The 19264-nt window shown below is 37.0% G+C and overlaps 1 protein-coding gene across 2 annotated transcripts in view; it reads right to left on the bottom strand.

Moving 5' to 3' along the window:
- The window catches only part of KLHL1 (kelch like family member 1), a 178843-nt gene that overhangs the window by 14244 nt on the left and 145335 nt on the right, over positions 1-19264 (bottom strand). For both annotated transcript variants that reach the window (XM_015851663.3, XM_085553973.1), the window contains 2 exons: positions 16873-17097; positions 5006-5168 (listed from right to left, as the gene is read on the bottom strand). In XM_015851663.3, the coding sequence (XP_015707149.2) occupies positions 5006-5168; positions 16873-17097 (388 nt within the window). The remainder of the gene's footprint in view (positions 1-5005; positions 5169-16872; positions 17098-19264) is intronic.

Raw genomic sequence — 19264 nt, 5'->3', positions numbered from 1 at the left:
TACTCCAGACCCCTCACCAGCTTCGTAGCCCTCCTCTGAATACGTTCCAGGGCTTCAATGTCTTTCTTGCAGCGAGGGGCCCAAAACTGAACACAGTACTCGAGGTGTGGCTACACCAATGCCGAGTACAGGGGGACAGTTACCTCCCTGTTCCTGATAGTAACACTGTTTCTGATGCAAGCCAGGATGCCTGTTGGCCTTCTAGGCCACCCAGGCACACTGTTGGCTCATGTTCAGCCGAGCATCAATCAGTACCCCCAGGTCTGTTTCCTCCACACAGTCCTCCAGCCACTCCGCCCCAAGCCTATAGCGCTGCCTGGGGTTGTTGTGGCCAAAGTGCAGGACCTGGCATTTGGTCTTGTTGAACTTCATCCCATTGGTTTCAGCCCAGCTCTCCAGCCTATCCAGATCCCTCTGCAGAGCCTTGCTACCCTCAGGCAAATCGACACTCCCATCCAATTTGGTGTCATCTGCGTACTTACTGAGGGTGCACTCAATGCCCTCATCCAAGTCATCAATAAAGATGTTGAAGAGGACAGGCCACAGCATTGACCCCTGGGGAACAGCACTCATGACTGGTCTCCAACTGGATTTAACTCCATTTACCACCACTCTCTGGGCCCGGCCCTCCAGCCAGCTCCTTACCTAGCTGAGAGTGTACCCACCCAACCCAACCAAGTCCAACAAGTAGAAGTGCTCAGAGTAAATCTTATCAATGTCATGAACACATGAAGGGAGCGTGCAAAGGGGACAGGTTCATATCAGTGTCATCCAGTGCCAAAAGTCAATGAGCACAGATTAAAACACAGAAGGGGTCAGTCTAAACATCAAGAAGCACTTCACTGTGTGAGTGACTGAACACTGGAATAGGTTGACCAGGCTGTGAAATGATCTTGAAGATCTTCAAAGGATGACTGTACATGGTCCCAGGCAACCTGTTCTAGGTATCTCTGCTTGAGAAGAGGAAGTGGATCAGATGACTTTCATAGGCCCCTCTAACCTCAGCCATTCTGTGATTCTAAAGCTTATTCATTCTGTCTCCTTGCTCTGAAGTATTCTTAACACATGAGCTAAAATACAACATACTATGTTATGCATATTGTCTATGTAGAATTTCTTATCTGTTGTAAAATTAGGAGAAAAATAAATAAATAAGTAGAAAAGACAAAGTGTTTGGTATTACAAAACCTGAATGGCAGTCCTTGCAGTAAATGACTGTAATGCTAACTTTATGCTTAACAATCATCTAGTTGAAAAAATCTTGCTCGTGGTTAAAAGACAAGCAAATGTATATGATGCTTTATATGCACTGAAAAGATGTAGATGCACAGCAAACGTAAAATGTGAACACAGCCTAAGCAGCTGGTAGCATGGTCATTGCTTACTGAGACAAGGCAGCCTCTGTAAGTTCCCACTCTGCAATTTAGCAATGGCTTTAGCATGTGCCATGTTTTCTAACAATCAAGGCAATACATACAAACTGCAATTGTGTCGTGCTTTTATGAATGGGTTATCAATATTCCACATCATAACAGCATGAAATGCACTGAGAGTTAAAGAGTTAATACTCCAGTTCTGGGTACTTATTCCTAAAGAGAAGCTCTACATCTCCCATAGGACTGTGCACTGTTCTGTTACTGTTTTCCACTCAGAGGAAAAGACAAAAACCATTCACTGATCACGAGATGCCCCTTTGTTTGATCTTCCGGTTTGTCTCTGTTGCGGGTGCTGTACTGCCTCAGCTTACTTAGAGTAAAGTTTTTGGTTTTCAGATACTCTGATTTTATTTGATTTATTATCTTCAACTCCAATTATATTCCATTATACTTTATTATATTGGTTTATATCGCATTCTGTTATCTTACTTAGTATATTAGTTTGTTTCTCCTCAGATGGTTGATGCTGTTTTGTTTTTACGTCCATCTTCCTACCCCTTCCCCTTATCCCCTTTCCACTTTCCCAGGGTGTGGGTCCGTGGACCCCTCCACCCTGCTTGTTATGCCAGCCCATAAACAATTAACAAAATGAATCTTACTTTTCACTGTGAAAAGTCGCAGATTTACTTAAATTGTACCTACTCTAGTTCTCTTTAGAGCTAACCTAGCAACATGAAAAGAAGTAGAATTTGTAGAGATTCCTCTTTAACAGCCTGAATGTAAAATGCCAAGTTAAATCTTTCTTGAAAAACTGAGAAGATATGATGCATATTGAATTAAAATAGACATTCACTGAGCTGTATGGGATCATCACATAGGAAATAAGAATTTGTGTGTAGAAAAGTACAAAAGATCAGAGCAGGGCACTGAATTAGTAACAAGCCTTAATGATTCTGCTACGATAAAATGCCACAGATAGTTTACTATATGAGGCATGAAAGGCAAGGAAGCAGAACTCCTGGAGGAGACTATAATCAGCCATGCAATCACATTTTGTAGGTGGTTATATGAATGCAATACATTACAAATTCTCTTGTGCCAAACACTGAACTGCTATTAAGGACTTAGTGGAATTATTAACCTATGCCTTTCTGAGGTCATTACACAATAAATATATCCCATATGTGTGACTACAAGACAATTTTGAGAACCTTTCATATGCACATGCTGATTTGGATTGGATTTTGCTATTTTCTTGAAAATGAAGGTTCAGTCAGCTAACCTTTCTGATACTCAATTTGCAGTAATGTATAATAGAAGGAACATATGAACCAAACACAACTGCTACTTGCAACAGGCTCGATTTTAATTTAAATAACACAAGACTTATTTTAGGTTTGTTTCATTATAGGACATGAAAACAAAATATTGCCCTGCACATAAGCCAATATCCGAATTGGCCTTTTCCCTGTTTCTTACATAATATTAAAAAGCATAGAGCTGGAAAAATACTGCTATTAAAAATAAATAAATATATAAATATCCAATTTGTGAGAATACATTACCAAATGAATCCAATTATTGTAAAGCCAGTGGAATTCAATATAACTGAATGAATATACATTATAACAAATATTTTTAAACATTACACTTGATTTCATCAAAGCCTTTCCACAAAGCACTAATTTATCTGAAAATCTAAAACATAAATTTACATGTGTGTGAAAGGATAAAATAGTAAATATTTATATGTAGTCTTCAAAAAATTTTTAGTATGTTCTATTTCAATGAATGCTTAAGTAGAATTTCTATCATGCTTAAGCCATTTTAAATTCTATCTGTATAATCAAGCAACATAGTAAATCTGTGACTGTCAGTTTATTATAAATCATAAAGAACAGAACCTCATATTTTTATGCTATGTCTCTCAATAAAAACAAACAAACAAACAAACAAACAAACAAAAAGAAAAACATGAAAAGGGAATAGATTTAAATATCAGCCATTAGCGTAAATAGAAAAACCAAAAACTCAAGTTTTAAGTCTATTTTATTAGCTTAAGAGAATCTATATTTATCATAGAATCACAAAATCATAAAATGACCTAGGTTGAAAAGGACCTCAATCCTGCCATGGGCAGGGTTGCCAACCACTGAACCAGACTGTCCAAAGCCACATCTAGCCTGGCTATGAATACCTCCAGGAATGGGGCATCCACAACCTCTCTGGACAACCTGTTCCAGTGTGCCACCACTCTCTAAGTGAAAGACTTCCTTCTGGTATCTAACCTAAATCTCCCCTGTCTTGGTTTAAAACCATTCTCTCTTGTCCAGTCACTATCCACCTATGTGTCATACCTCTCCCTGTTTATATGCTCCCTTCAAGTACTGGAAGGCTGCGATGAGGTCTCCCCAGAGCCTTCTCTTTTCCAAGTTATATAAGACCAGTTCTTTCAGCCTTTCTTCAAAGGAGAGGTGCTCCAGCCCACTGATAATCTCTGCGGCCCTGCTCTGGACTTGTTCCAAGAGCTTTGTGTCTTTCTTGTGCTGGGGGCCCCGGGCTTGGATGCAATACTCCAGGTGGGCCTCAGAAGAGTTGAGTAGAGTGGGGACAATTAGCTCCCTCTCTCTGCTGGCCACCCAGCTGAGGATATAATTGGCCTTCCAGGCTGCAAGCACACACTGCTTGCTCATGTCCAGCTTCTCATCCACCAGGACCCCCAAGTCCTACTCACACCTCTTCATTTATTTTCAATTGCCCATAAAAGCATAAATCTTCTTCGTTTAAGATATCAAAAAAACAGAAGTCACAATCTGAAACATAGTTCCCAGGTATCCTTTACAACTGAGGGAGAAAAACAGGCACTTACAGGACATAATTCATGCTGTCCTAGCATAAGCATCTGGAATAAGTAAGACATATGATAACTTAAAAGTATTATTTCTTCAGCTGATCATAAGGTGAGCTTAAGAGGATGACTGACTCAGTTGAAGATGTCTATCCAAAAGCTATGAAGTTATGAAGTTATGTGTGATGAATCCCTCTCCTACCTCTAAATTTTACAGTTCACATCATATATATATATATATATATATATATATATTTATCAATTTATAAGCAACAAGTAATAATCAGTGTAGGTAAATTGCAAACAGCATCTTATACTATCAGATGAAGAGAACCTTTTTCAAACCCCATGTCTCTAATTTCATTTCAGAAAATTATATACCCAGAATTTTGCATAAGATAGTTGTATTACTGGGATGCAATTTGGCCCAGTTTTCTAGCTTTCCTGCAAATAGCTCCTTAATAAAAAGTGTCAGCACAATATCGTGTTATTGTGTTAATATAAAATGAGTTTTACTGAGCACCACTTAATATATATGTATATATAATTACTATATTATTATATATTAGTATTTTATATATATATATGCATATATATATATATATATAAATGACATTTGACATGAGTGTAAGAGCCACAAGATTTTAGGGAGTGCACAATGTGACTTGTACTTATTTTAAAAGGTACCCTCAAGTACTATAGAAGTTATTTACTATTGTGTGTCACAGTTATTTATCCTTCTAAGAAATGCATTTGAACTGTAAAAGAATACCCTACTCACTTGCCATTTAATGCTGCTACTCCAACAGTGCTTCTGGCAATTGACATACTTGCCACAAATGTCCACTGCTGACTTTGAGGGTCCCATCTCTCAACTGTATTCAAATAGCTCCAACCATCATGGCCTCCCACTGCATAAATAGGCCCTTCAAGCACTGTAACTCCTAAAATGAAGGAGAGAGTGAGAGAATGTGAAAGTATTATTTCTCTGGAAATAATAATAAATGTTTTCCATAATAGCAATGCATAAACTTGCATACTCAAAGTGAAATAGGAAACACTGATTTGAAATTTGATTAATTAAAAGTTAACATATGGAAATAAAATTAATGCCAATAAGCATGGCTTTACGGGGGTCTTGTCAAACAATCCTAATTTCATTCTTTGTGAAAATTGTTTCCTTCATATAATTATCTGTCAGTGATGTAAGCATCTTCAGATTTCTGTAAACTTTTTGACCTGTGGCATGTAACTTTCTTATTATTAATTAGCTTTTAGAATATAAGCAAATGACATAATATATAGACTAGAGACTGGTTATATGGTAGAGCTCAAGTGATTGTCAGCCAAAGAGATATCTGTTTAATGGTATTTTCTTCTGGTGCTCCACGGAGGACGGAATGATGTCTGACACTTCCTGAATTTCTATCAATGATGTAGATGAAAATATAAGATTTTGTTTTGTTTTTTTTTTAGTATTATTTATTTATTTGTTTATGTATTTCCCACTAGCAGAATGGACTGGCATAGAATCAAGAAAAAAACAAAACAAGACAAAACAAAAAACCCAACATTTTCAAAGACTGGACAAAATGACTTACAGTGAGGAACCTAAACTATTTAAACTGCATGAGCAGTTTTCTTTGTGAAAGCTTTATTTTAGAAAAGAAGTGATAAGTGACAATGACATAGATTGAGTGTCTTTGGAGGAAAATAATGTTGGATGTGTAAGGATTCTTTATCCATCAAAGAAAGGTCAGAGATGATACTAAGTATAATTCTGGAAATCTCAGACCAAATCCAAACCTACCCATTAGCCAATGTTTTGCTGAATGTGACTGCACATGACCCATTGATCTAATCAATTCAGAACCTGCTGCAAAACAAGGCCAAGTGCTGGGTCCTGCACTTTGGCCACAATAATCCCATGCAGCGCTATAGGCTGGGGCAGTGTGGCTGGATGACTGTGAAGAGGAAAGGGACCTGGGGGTGTTGGTCGATGCTCGTCTGAACGTGAGCTGACAGTGTGCCCAGGTGGCCAAGAAGGCCAACAGCACCCTGGCCTGTATAAGAAATAGTGTGGCCAGCAGGAACAGAGAGGTGATGATCCCTCTGTACTCAGCTCTGGTGAGGCCACATCTCGAGTACTGTGTTCAGTTTGGGGCTCCTCAGTACAGGAAAGACACTGATACTCTGTAACATGTCCAGAGAAGGGCAAAAAAACTTGTGTCGGGTCTGGAGCACAAGTCTCATGAGGAGCGGCTCATGGAGCTGGGTTTGTCTAGCCTGGAGAAGAGGAGGCTCATTGCACTTTGCAACTTCCTGAAGGGGAGGTTGCAATAAGGAGGAGCTTGGCCTCCTCTGCCAGGCAACAAACAGGACCCGAGGAAATGGCCACAAATTGTATTAGAAGAGGTTTAGGCTGGACATATGAAGGACCTTTTTTTCTCAGAGAGTGCTCAGTCACTGGAATAGCCTGCCCAGGGAGGTGGTGGAGTTGCCATCACTGACTGTTCAAGAAGCATCTGGATAGGGAGCTAGGAGATACACTTTAGGGTTTTTATGTAGGTATGGTAAAGGGAGGATGGTTGGATTAGATGATCTTATAGGACCTTTCCAACCTTGTGATTCTATGATCCTATGGTGTTGTAGTTAGAAGAAGGGAAAAAAAAAAAAAAAGAAAAAAAAAAAAGCTATTTTAATGTCAGATCCATGTCCTGCTTCTCTGCTAAAAAAAAGTGCAAACATAGTCAATGCTACATGACTGAGAAACCTGAAAGTTTATTTTCCTTGGGAAACTTTCACAGAATCACAGAATGACCTGGTTTGGAAGGGACTTCAAGGATCATGAAGTTCCAACCCTGCTGCCTTGCAGGGCCACCAAACTTCCAGATTTACTAGATCAAGTTGCCCAGGGCCCCATCCAACCTGGCCTTGAACACCTCCAAGGATGGGGCACCCACAGCCTTCCAGGACCTCACCAGTCTCCTAGTAAAGAACTTCCCCCTAACATCCAATCTAAATCTAGCCTCTTTCAACTTAAATCCAATTCCCCTTGTGCTGGTATTATCAGCCCTTTTGAAGAGCTTACTCCTCTCCTGGACATAGGTTCCCTTCAGGTACTGAAAGGCTGCAATAAGGTCACCCCACAGCCTTCTTTTCCCCAGGCTGAACAAGCCCAGCTCCCTCAGCCTGTCTTCATAAGGGAGGTGCTCCAGTCCCCTGATCATCTTCATCGCTCTCCTCTGGACCCTTTCCAACAGCTCCACGTCTTTCTTGTACTGAGGGCTCCATACCTAGACACAGGACTCCAGATGGGGCCTCACAAGAGCAGAGTAAAGAGGGAGAATCACATCCTTGTCCCTGCTGGCCACCCCTCTCCTGATGGAGCCCAGGGTACTGTTTGCCTTCCGAGCTGCCAGAGCGCACTGCTGGTACATGTTAAGTTTCTGCTGGTACATGTTAAGTCCATCATGCCCCCCAGGTCCTTCTCTGCTGAGCTGCTCTCAAGGACAACTCCTCCCAGTCTGTACAGATGCCTGGGGTTCTTCCGGACCAAGTGCAAAACCTTGCACTTTGCCACGTTGAACCTCATTAGGTTCACCCGGGCCCACCTTCCAAGTCTGTTGAGGTCCCTCTGAATGGCATCCCTTCCTCCCTTCATATCAACCGCACCACTCAGCTTGGTGTCATCAGCAAACTTGCTGAGGGTGCACTCGATTCCATCATTGATGTCATTGATAAAGATGTTAAAGACAGATGCCCGTCTGTGTTTAAAGATGTCCCAAGACAGACCCCTGGGGGACACCGCTCGTTACTGGCCTCCACCCGGACATAGAGCCATAATCACTTTATGTGATGCAATAGGAGATTGTCTGCTTGGTTTTGCCAGTTTTCATTGCTTCTATAATAGGAGACTTTACTCACAGAACTATAGAAAAATACTTTCACACAGAAAAGAAAGCTTCTGTACAAAATCTTCTCTGCTTTTGTTTTTTAGTATGCATGAACTTGCTATTATTTTTCACATTTTAAGTCTCTTCTTTACAGAACAGCAAAAGCACTGGCATCCTTACATTTACTCCATAACAGCTGATCATTTCCAGCTGAATGTATTGAAAAAGTTAGACAAATAGATTCTACAAGGTCAAATTTTGTTCTGTTTTGGTATTGCTTTGTGTGTACCGTCTGTGAGGGCAAATAATGACTTTGGAATACATAAATGCAATTTATTCATGTTCATGAGAATTTTATCTGGGAAAGATGAACTTGTAACCAAAATCTATTCTTTTATTTATTTTAAATAAGCAAAGTACCTTTTAAGAGGAGGACAAACATATATTGTATTACTACAAGATGATTACTAAATCACTAATTTGTTAACCCAGTATAAAACTTGATTAAGTAATACATAGATTTTAATCTAACATTTTATGCTCTGCATTTATTTAGTTTCTACTTAGATGTAAATTATCATTTTTCACCCAAACCCACAGAAACATAAATATCTCTATGCCAATTCCAGCCAGCATTACTGCTTTTCTGGATCCTGTTATTGCGCTTTAGATCACTTTTCTTCCATAATACTGGTCTCAACATTAAAAAAAAAGTAACTATAGTAAAGCATAACATGTTTTATCTTATACACTAGATAATTAAATGTGATTTTTTATTTTTGCAGCCATAATTTTAACTGAGTTTGAAATACCATCATAGTTCTTGAGATACTGCACATAGGACAGCCTTAGTTGAAACTTGGAATTCAGGATGTACTGAACTGGAGAATTAGAGCTGACTTACCTTCCTCAGTGAATATTTAGCAACATATTGTAGAAAATATCCATCCCTATATATATTCAGAGGCTGGTATCAAACCTGATTTGAAGAGTTATGAAAACACCCTTGCGCTCTAGAGCCCAACAGTACTATGCTGTCATGTATAAATAATACAAATTTATAGAAGTAAAGATCTGTCTGCAGCTTCTTTATTTACATTTAGTATTGTAGATGAGATACCAGATTCCCAACTCTGCTACAGTATTATCCAGAGAACTCAACTTAGAAATTATTAGAAGTTTTGTCATTATGATTTGTAGCTCTTCAGTGAATTGGGTGATTATGCATGGATGCAAAGTAGAATGACAAAGAATTTCATAATTCAGAAGGAAAAAAAAAAAAAAAGAAAGAAAGAAAAAGGAAAAAAAAAAAAAAAATTATCTCTGTATGCTCCTCATCACTGGGAGAAGAAGTCCAAAGCAAAATCTAATACACATGCAAATCATTATTTTGAAGAGATACTTTAAATGCTCAGGTCTCTTGTCAAGAAATCTGAAATTACATATTTCCTTTGATATTTCAAGATTAAGGATAACAATAATTCAATAGCATGGAGGTACACATTTCTAATAATGCGTAAAAGAATGATTCTCAAACCAACCTTTCGCTAGCTGCTTCTTGAATGGTAAATAATAGAGCTATGTCAGAGCATTGTAGTAAGCAAGTCTGTTGCAAAAGTATTTGTCTATATTTAATGCTTAGGAAGTCACTGCTATTTCTGAGGATTCAAGATCCTTTATTTTAATTTGGCATGTTTTACTTTATTTTCTCTCTGAGACTTTGCACAATTTCAGCATATCAGCACACAGTGAGCAATTGATCATAGTATTGTTTTGTGAGATGCAAATGTACCTGAAGAGATTTACCAGTGCAGAAAAGTGAGGTGCTTCCAACGAGATACTGACTCAAAGATCTTTTGGGGGGATATATGGCATGAGTCCTTGCTTGAGTTATTTCATTTTAATTCTGGTCGTACTGTTTAAAATGAATCCTACTGAATAATCTTTTTTTTTTTTTTTTTTTTTTTTTTAAACAATTCCTTCATGTTCCATAAATAACAAAGCAGATTCCTTCTTGTTACATAAATAACAAAGCAGTGAACATTTTCTTTACACTCATGAAGCACATCTTTTATAGATGAATGTGTTCCTTCCCAACTGAAAGCATTAAGTGTTTATGACTACCAATTTGTAAAGGTCTAAAAGTACCTCAGGCTCCTTTCATGAAAGAGATACACTCTAGATTTGACATGTATCAGATTCACAACTCTGTTGATTTAAGTTTGAATTAAACAGACATTATGGTCACTTTTTCAGAGTGTCTAAAAATCCAGCAACTGTATTGTATAAATCTGGAAATACTGAATGTCATTGCCCAAACCAGCAGGACTTGGTTGCATGCACATATGGTTGTATGAGTGTTGCAGTATTTTCAGCTTGATTACTGGGGCTGAATGATTAGAAATAAACAAATACATGTATGTGAAATGAGCAACCAATGATTATCAGTATGCTCTACAAAGTAAGATCTAGAAAAGTTTCCTTTATCCTGCATCCTTGCTTTTGTAAGTATAGCAAAGATTCTGGAAAACAAACAAACAACAACAACAAAAAAAAAAAAAAAAAAAAAGCATATTTTTCATGATTTTAAAAAATTGTTAATGGTTGGTGTGCTTACAATACTTTTTTGACAGTTAATCATAAATAATTAGAATTTGAAATACAAACAATTCACTGGAACAGGCTGCCAAGGGAGGTGGTGGAGTCTCCTTCTCTGGAGATATTCAAGACACGCCTGGACGCCTACCTGTGTGACGTGGTGTAGGGAACCTGCTTTGTCAGGGGGGTTGGACTCGATGATCTCTAGAGGTCCCTTCCAACCCCTACAGTTCTGTGATTCTGTGATTACAATTTTAGCATACCAACAGGGTACAACAACATCGTTTGGTTGTCTTTAATGCTAATATAATTCTCTGCATTTCACTCACATTGTTTTCCTCTAGACTTTCATCTCTCTCCTGCTGCCTATTAGGACACTGGAGGTTCATATCTGCCTCTGTATCTATAATGAAATCTCAAATTTTCATCCAGCTGTCTGTTGATCTCTGTGTTTTGTCCTCGTAATCTCTTAATGATTTGTTTCATATACACACAGCATACTGAAAAGTCAGAATTATTTTGATGTAAAACTTTTTTTTTCTTTTTTTTTTTTTAATGAAACATGGGAATTTGCAGTTTTTATTTCACTCTTCTGTAGCCCAGTAATTGCAGTTTATAGAAAGAAGACAAACCTCCAAGCTAGTGAAGAAAGAAGAAATGAGAGCTCTTTATTCACAACAGTTTTCTATTTCACAGTTAACAAAGGTGTTATAGTTAAATCTGGATCTAGCTTTTATTTATATTCTTAATCTACTTTAAAGCTTTTCCCTTTGCCTTGAATGCCTTTTTGTATAAATTGAACATTAAGTTATTTACTGGTGCTTCAGAACTATCTAAAATAACATCTTTTCCACAGCAGAGGTTTTTTTTTTCAAATATAAGATAAAAGTTAAACTCTGATTCCCTTGAAGTTATCCCTAAATTTAGGTTTAAAGACTGGTGCCGTACATCTTTATATTTCCAGTGCTCAACAGCAATAATTTCCTGCTAAAAATGTTATAAAAATACTAAACCTGTAAACAGTCTGTCTATAGGCATTTAGCCTATCATACATTGCTACATTCTGACATTCCTGTTTCTCTGATCTGTTATCCTCATTGAATTCTTTAAGCTGTGTTTTCCTAGCTAAACTGTTTAAAAAAACACATGATAACAACACCCACTCTTCAGCAGCTAGATTTCCAAGCAAACATTCCCATAAAATGAAGTAAGGTGATTGCTCTCCATATTCACTTGATAAGCTGCATCTTTAATCTGCATGATTTCTGCTATAATCAACACCTGTTTCAGTGTGAATCAGATATTGAATTGTTGTTATGGATCCATAAAGGTGTCTAATATCTGAAACTTTTTTCTGATATTTGCACTGAAGGCATATTTTAAAAATCTTTTCACGTTTTACAAAATTATTATTTTCAGAACACTGAGATTTGAAAAAAAAAAAAAAAGAAAAAAGAAAAAAAGAAAAAAAGAAAAAGGATAATATATTAACTTCTGGAAAACATTCTACCTATAAGTTTATACTTCTTAATAATTCACCCTACTATTTGTTTCCTTCTTGTCATTTTGTGAAGTGAGTGAATGAAATATGATTGCTAGCAACAATGTTACCTTATACTCAATCAAAAAGAAATGAACAAATGGCAACAGATTTAATCTAACCCAACAAGTAGTTCATGGACATGTTGGAAATTATGAAAAGATCTTTCAATTAATCAACAGCAATTACACATAAATGGTAAACATGAGAGATGACAGACCATTACTGAAATAAATGAACTGTGGAGCCAAGTCAACATAATTACACAATAAGTACTTTCCAATATAAAAGTGTTTTTTTATTTGTAACTATATTGAAAGAAATATAAGATAAGAAAACATGTAAATAGATTTGCAATCAATTTCCAGTAGAGATAGGACTGATGTGAGTCTTACTTAATAAATGGATAAATGAACAAATACATTAATACATGCATACAGAAATCAGATTTAGGTAACGGATCTTTAATTCACAAAGTCTCCTCGGTGATTGAAAGAGTCCCGGGCATTTATACAGATCAGAAGGAGCAGTCCTTGAGAGTAGCCCTGCAGAGAAGAACCTAGGGGACCTGATGGATGAAAAACTTAACATAGCCAGCAGTGTGCTCTTGCAGCTCGGAAAGCAAATGGTAACCTGGGCTCCATTAGAAGAGGGGTAGCCAGCAGGGACAGGGAGGTCTGATTGTCCCTCCCTACTCTGCTTTTGTGAGGCCCCATCTGAAGTATTACATCCAGGTCTGGAGTCCCCAGTACAAGAAAGACAGAAAGCTGTTGAAGAGGGCCACAAAGATGATTCGGGGCTGGAGCACCTCCTCTATGATGACAGGCTTGAACTGGGCTTGTTCAGCCTGGAGAAAGAATAGGCTGTGGGGTAACCTAATTGCAGCATTTCAGTACCTAAATGAAGCCTATAAACAGGAAGGGAGTCAACTCTTTGAAAAGGTCGATAGCAGCAAGACAAGGGGAAATGGTTTAAGTTGAGGGAATGAAGATTTAGGTAGGATGTCAGGGGAAAGTTCTTTACTATGAGAGTGATCAGGTCCTGGGACTGGCTGCCCAGAGAGGTGGATGGCCTGTCCTTGGAGGTGTTCAAGGCCAGGTTGGATGGGGCCCTGGACAACCTGCTCTAGTATTAAATGGGGAGGTTGGTGGCAAGGGGGTTGGAGATTTATGATCCTTTAGGTCCCTTCCAACCTGGTTACTACTTTTACATTATAATATGTATTTACTGCTTAGGACCAGAACCACAGTGACTGATCCCAAGGTACAGGGTGGTTTTGGTTGGTTCTTTCATCCAGGGAACCCCACGATAACAGAGCAGCCTGGCAGTTCTTGTGAGAGTGGCTGACGTGGTGTGGGCATTGCCAGGACAACAGCTCTGCATCCACACCCCCTGCCTTGAAAAAGCCTCAGGGACAGAGATGAGGAGTCAGGGTGTGTGAATCACATGGGCCGTTCAAACAGGGAGAAACAGAAAGCCACCCATTCACAGGACTACACACTGATGAGGGTTGTTATTACTATGAAGAGAATGGTAAGTGAGGGAGCACCTGTTAATGGCCTGGTAATGAGGTGACAGTGGTGCCAGCACTACCAGCATCAGGGCAGAGCTGAACAGTGACACCCCATTAAGGCTATCCTAATAGTGCTAGTGAGGCTGAGGGGAGACCTTATCGCTCTCTTCCAGTATCTGAAAGGTGCTTACAGTGAGAGCTGGGCAAGTCTTTCATCACTGGTGATAAGTGACAGGAGGAGGGGAAATGGCCTCAAGTTGCGCCAAGGTAAATTTAGGTTGGACGTTAGGAAACACTTCTTTACAGAAAGGGTAGTTGAACACCGGAATAGGGTCCCCAGGAAGGTGGTTGAGTCGCTGTCTCTGGATGTGTTTAAGAGCCGTTTGGATGTGGTGCTCAGAGATATGATTTAGCAGAGGGTTGTTAAGAGTTAGGATACTATGGTTAGGCTGTGGTTGGACTTGATGATCTTCAAGGTCTTTTACAACATGGGTAATTCTATGATTCCATGTGTCACCATGTATGCCCTGGTGAGACCACATCTGGAGTATTGTGTCCAGTTCTGGGCCCCTCAGTTCAAGAAGGACAAAGAACTGCTTGAGAGAGTCCAGCACAGAGCCACAGAGATGACTGAGGGAATGGAGCATTGCCCTTACAAGGAAAGGCTGAAGAAGCTGGGTCTCTTCAAAACCTGTCTGGACACGTTCCTGTGTTCCTGCTCTGGCAGGGGGATTGGACTAGATGAAGCAGTAAGAAGAAACAATAAGGGCTATTCTCTTTCATTGTCTTATAGACTTCATGCCAAATCATAATGCCATTTCATGGTTTTATCATCAGCAAAGATATTCTCAGCTTTTTATCCAACATTTCTCTAACTTCCAATATTTCCTCTGCCTCCTGAACCTACTCTCTTTTCATTCTCACACACACAAGTACTCATTCTATGTAACTTTAATAATAATCTTTAGACAATTAAAAGTACATTTACTTATGTTTAGCTAGTTCAGAAAAATGGGTTGAAGCCAGAACCTATTACACAAATCAAAACTGAAATTCTTTATATCCTTTGGGGTCATCTGGTTGGAGGGAATTGTGCCTTATGCTACAGGCTATAAAAAGAAATCCAAAGCCATCTCACCAGCAGTAAACGGAAGGAATTTTTATAGCATCTTCATGCAGATGATTTCTGCTGGCAAAATTCTCTCTTCCAAGAATAAAAGAATAATATGATCCCATAACCTTATTCCAATCTAAGCTAAACAGAAGTTTATTAGGTACTATTGTGCATCTCCCCATTCAGACCAACTTGAAAATATACAGTTAGTTGTGAACTGTGAAATTCATATATTCACAAAGACAAAACATGAAGTTGAAGCGTATGCCTAACAGCCTAAATGCAGCCCACAACAAAAACTTAGACACTTTTAAAATAGGTAATAGAAAGCACAAGGCAGTTTAGGACACTTCCCTGAAAAAGATGCGTAGCCTAATTTTTTTACAGAAGCATTTATATTGCTTGTTTTGGAATGATAAGCTCAGTGTTATTTGTTTGCTCAGCTCCTTTATTTATTTATTTATTTATTTATTTATTTATTTATTTATTTATTTTCTTGTTTTTGGTTTTGTTTCTGTAAATAAAGTTTACATTCAGCCAACCACTAACTCTTTATTTCTTCCTTCCCTCTTCTTCCTCTCTGCAGCTTCTTCCTTCTTATCCTTTTTATTCTCTGAATTTATCATTCAAAATATATTTTCACATTCCCTCTCTCCCTTTTTGTTCTTCCAGTTACTTTCTACTGTAGCTATGAAAGTTGTAATTTGGTCTTTCTGTTACAAATTTTCATTCATTGTTTTCTAGCTCCACATTACTCTTTTTTATTCCAAAATGTTTTATGCCCTGCTTGATATTAGATATTTGTATAAAAGACACTAGAATTAGCTATTAGTTGTAGCACATTTTCTGGTACTTTTGAGACAAAAACAAACAATAAAATAATTAACAGTAAAATTGTGGGGAAAAAAATGTGTCAAAGTCAGAACAAAATTTGTGCATGTACTGTTTTAACTTTAACTCCATATTTGCACTGCATCACATAAGTGTGCTGTCTTCCTTGAAGTTTTATTAATCTTGTATCATTATCTTTTTATTAACCTCATATCATTACATAAGTCTGAGCACAAATATGTATACGCAAATTTTATTCTAAGATGTGATTCATTTCATTTTAGGGAAGATATTTAAATATATACCACACTTTGTAGTTTAGAATTTTGTTGTTGTTGTTGTTTTGTTTTGTTTTCTTTTCTTTTCTGCATTTAAAATAAATAAAAGTAACTAGCTTAGATGTAAACCTATTAAGTAAACCTAAATTAAGCTTTAAGACAAGAATTCAGTTTTTATTTGCATTTTGGATTCTGAAAATCAAGAAAACAAATGGAAATGAGAAATGAGAGTTCAGATATCACATTCAGCTTCTATATAATCACTATAGGCAATTTAGGAATAAGTAGGAAGGAAAGACAAGAGAACAGTACTACAACATATTATTTGATTGATTAATGCTGATAGTGGTATGAATGATCCTTGAAAAGCTTAACTGAAGTAGATTAAGGGAACATATGCTCTACCAATCATGTTTAAACTATTGCTGCAAATACATTTTAAAGTGAATTAGTGACATAATGTGTATATTTTTGAGCACATTTCTTATCAAGTTGTATAAGTGAAAACATAATACTTTGAAATGAAGTAATGTTTTGATTATTTGACAAATACACCTGTTATCAAATGCTGTGGGGAAAAAAAACCAAAACAAAAAACAAAACCAAACAAACAAACAAAAAACCCTGAACATTATCACCAATCTGTTAAAGTTTCAGAGTTTCTTTCCCTGTCTTGTCTTTTCTTAAGTATTCATACATCATTAAATAATAAAACATGTCTTAACCTTCTCTATATTTTTAGAGATCTAACAAGAACAATGTAAGTATTTATTAATACTGATGAATGAGATATGATAGCTATTAAACCCTAAATTTTGCATTATCATTTACTTATCTGAAAAAATGTGTTAGATTTTTAAAACTTCTTTTTTCCTTACCTAAGCCATGCCTATGTGTTGACATTGGTGGTAACACAGTCCAAGCCTTTGTTTTTGGATTGTAACATTCAACAGTGTTCAATGTCTTTAAACCATCACGGCCTCCAATGACAAACAGCTTGTCATCGATGACAGCAACACCAAACTGAAGCCTCCTGCCATTCATCACTCCAGCCTGGATCCAAATATTTGTTCTGAGATCATACTTTTCAATAGTTGTAGCACCTGATAAGACACAATAAGATAATGTATATAAAATGAACAACCTTTTTTTGGCTGTTACAGTTTTTGTTATGAAAGTGAAAAAACAAACAGCTAAATCATCCCTATAGTATCAAAATATTGTAAGCTGAATAACAGTATGTTTTACCCTTATGATATTCTACATTTCAGCAGCATAACAATCACACTGATTATGTTACATAGTAAATTTTAGCAAAATATTTCAATATTTTCTTCTGAACTTAGTCATTTGATTTACAGATTCACAGGTGAGTTCAAAAGATATACATAAAATAACTTATCAGTTAATCACAGAAGTGACTTTTAACAGTAAATATTAGATACAAAGTGAAATTTATTCATAAAACCAGAGAGATAGAAGAGCTTGTGTAGATCTCAGAAAGTGAATAATTAATACATCCTATTATCTGAATACGATAATGAGAATCACAGAATCATGAACAGCCTTAGGATGGAAGGAAACTCAAATACCACCCAGTTCCAACCCAATGGCAGAGCTGCCAGCCACCAGATCTGGCTGCCCAGGGCCCCATGCAACCTGGTCTTGAACACCATTGGGGATAGGGCACCCATAGCTTCTCTGGACAGCTTTTTCTACTGTCTGACCAGTCTCTGAGTAATGAATTTCTTCCTAACCTAATTCTCCCTTATTTTAGGAAAATGCACAGCTAATGCTGGTGACTTTGTTGAAAGCTAGTGTTTTGTAGCTGGGAATTTGATCTATCTAATAGCATTACTATGTTCTTTGCATTTATTGTAGTTTCCATGGAAATAAATAGGACACATTACTTTTGGAGCAACTTATGTGCAATTTAGACAGATATATTAAATCCCTACCTGGTTTTATTATACCATAAGTTATATAAACCAATTTTTACATTTGATTAATAGAGACAGGTTTATTTATCTATTTGCCTCTAATTTAAAATTGATTTCTGCAAATGTATTAAATCTTTGGTTTTGAAGGAGCAAAATATACACTGCATGCTGCAGGGCATATTATAGTAAGACATTAATGGAGCTATTTTCTAATGTTTTAAGTTTTTATATGTTGAATGTATTAATGTTAAATTTGGAACTGTAATAAATTAATGCTATAATGCAGTCTACCTTACTGCTAAAGATTGCCATTTTCAAGATTTGTCATTCTGATTTCACAAATTATTATTAATACAACAAATACAATCCTTGATTTATGTTCAGCTATATATTTTATTATATTGGTTAAGTCAGAGTTTGGCACCATGCATTATTAAGTTCCATACTGAACTCCTAATCCAGAAGACTTCCTAGATACATGAACTCAGTTTATCCAGTATGACATTTTGCCTATCTGTGGAAAAAATGAAAAAAAATAAAATCTATCAAAACCTATTTCATCTATTCCTGAAAAATATAAATAGACATGAACTAAAACCTTAACAGTTCCTGATATACTCTTTCACTTGAAGCAGATCTAGAAAAAATAGTACTCTAAAGCCTGAAAACAGAGGAAAGCCTACTCCATGCACCTGTCATTATTACTGTTTTGCAACTACTTTCTTAAACTTAATATGGCACAAGAACATAAGATGAATAGTTTTAGTAAGTACCAAACCATTCCCTGTTGAAGTCATGAGATTACACTTTGTTCAATAACAGACAGTTGTGCCAGGTTAGATATTTGTCACTGAAAAAATGTCTTATCCTACTGGTGTTCTAATCTAAATTGGTTTGGTTGCTATGACTCTGAAGATGTAATATTTAGCTTGAAAAAATCCTCCAACAGGAAGGTGGTGAAACCACTGAAAGATACAGTCAGTGGAGATTTTAGGATATCTTTAACTGGAGATTATCGACAGGAAGCAAATTTTGAATATTCTAAACTACAACATAGGGGATATGACTACATGAATTTACTCTTCTCTTATAGCCCTAAAGCCATTCATTTACTTTACCCTTGATAGAAGAGTAAGAATGACACTGTTCACATTTTGAACCTAGTTCTTTTTATAATGTTTACGCTGTTCTTCATCCTAATCCTAACTGAGAAGTAATGGAACTGCTCAGTAAAACAACAGAACTACCTTCTTCTACTTTTACCTAAGAAGAAAGTAGCTACTATTTCTGACAAAGTCATAAATTCAAGGACATGTTATTATTTGATCAT

This window comes from Coturnix japonica, chromosome 1 (genome assembly GCF_054131305.1).
Source record: "Coturnix japonica strain WE chromosome 1, WE-NBRP24, whole genome shotgun sequence".
In the NCBI taxonomy this organism is placed as follows: Eukaryota; Metazoa; Chordata; class Aves; order Galliformes; family Phasianidae; genus Coturnix; species Coturnix japonica.
This window is presented reverse-complemented; position numbering and strand designations above follow the sequence as displayed.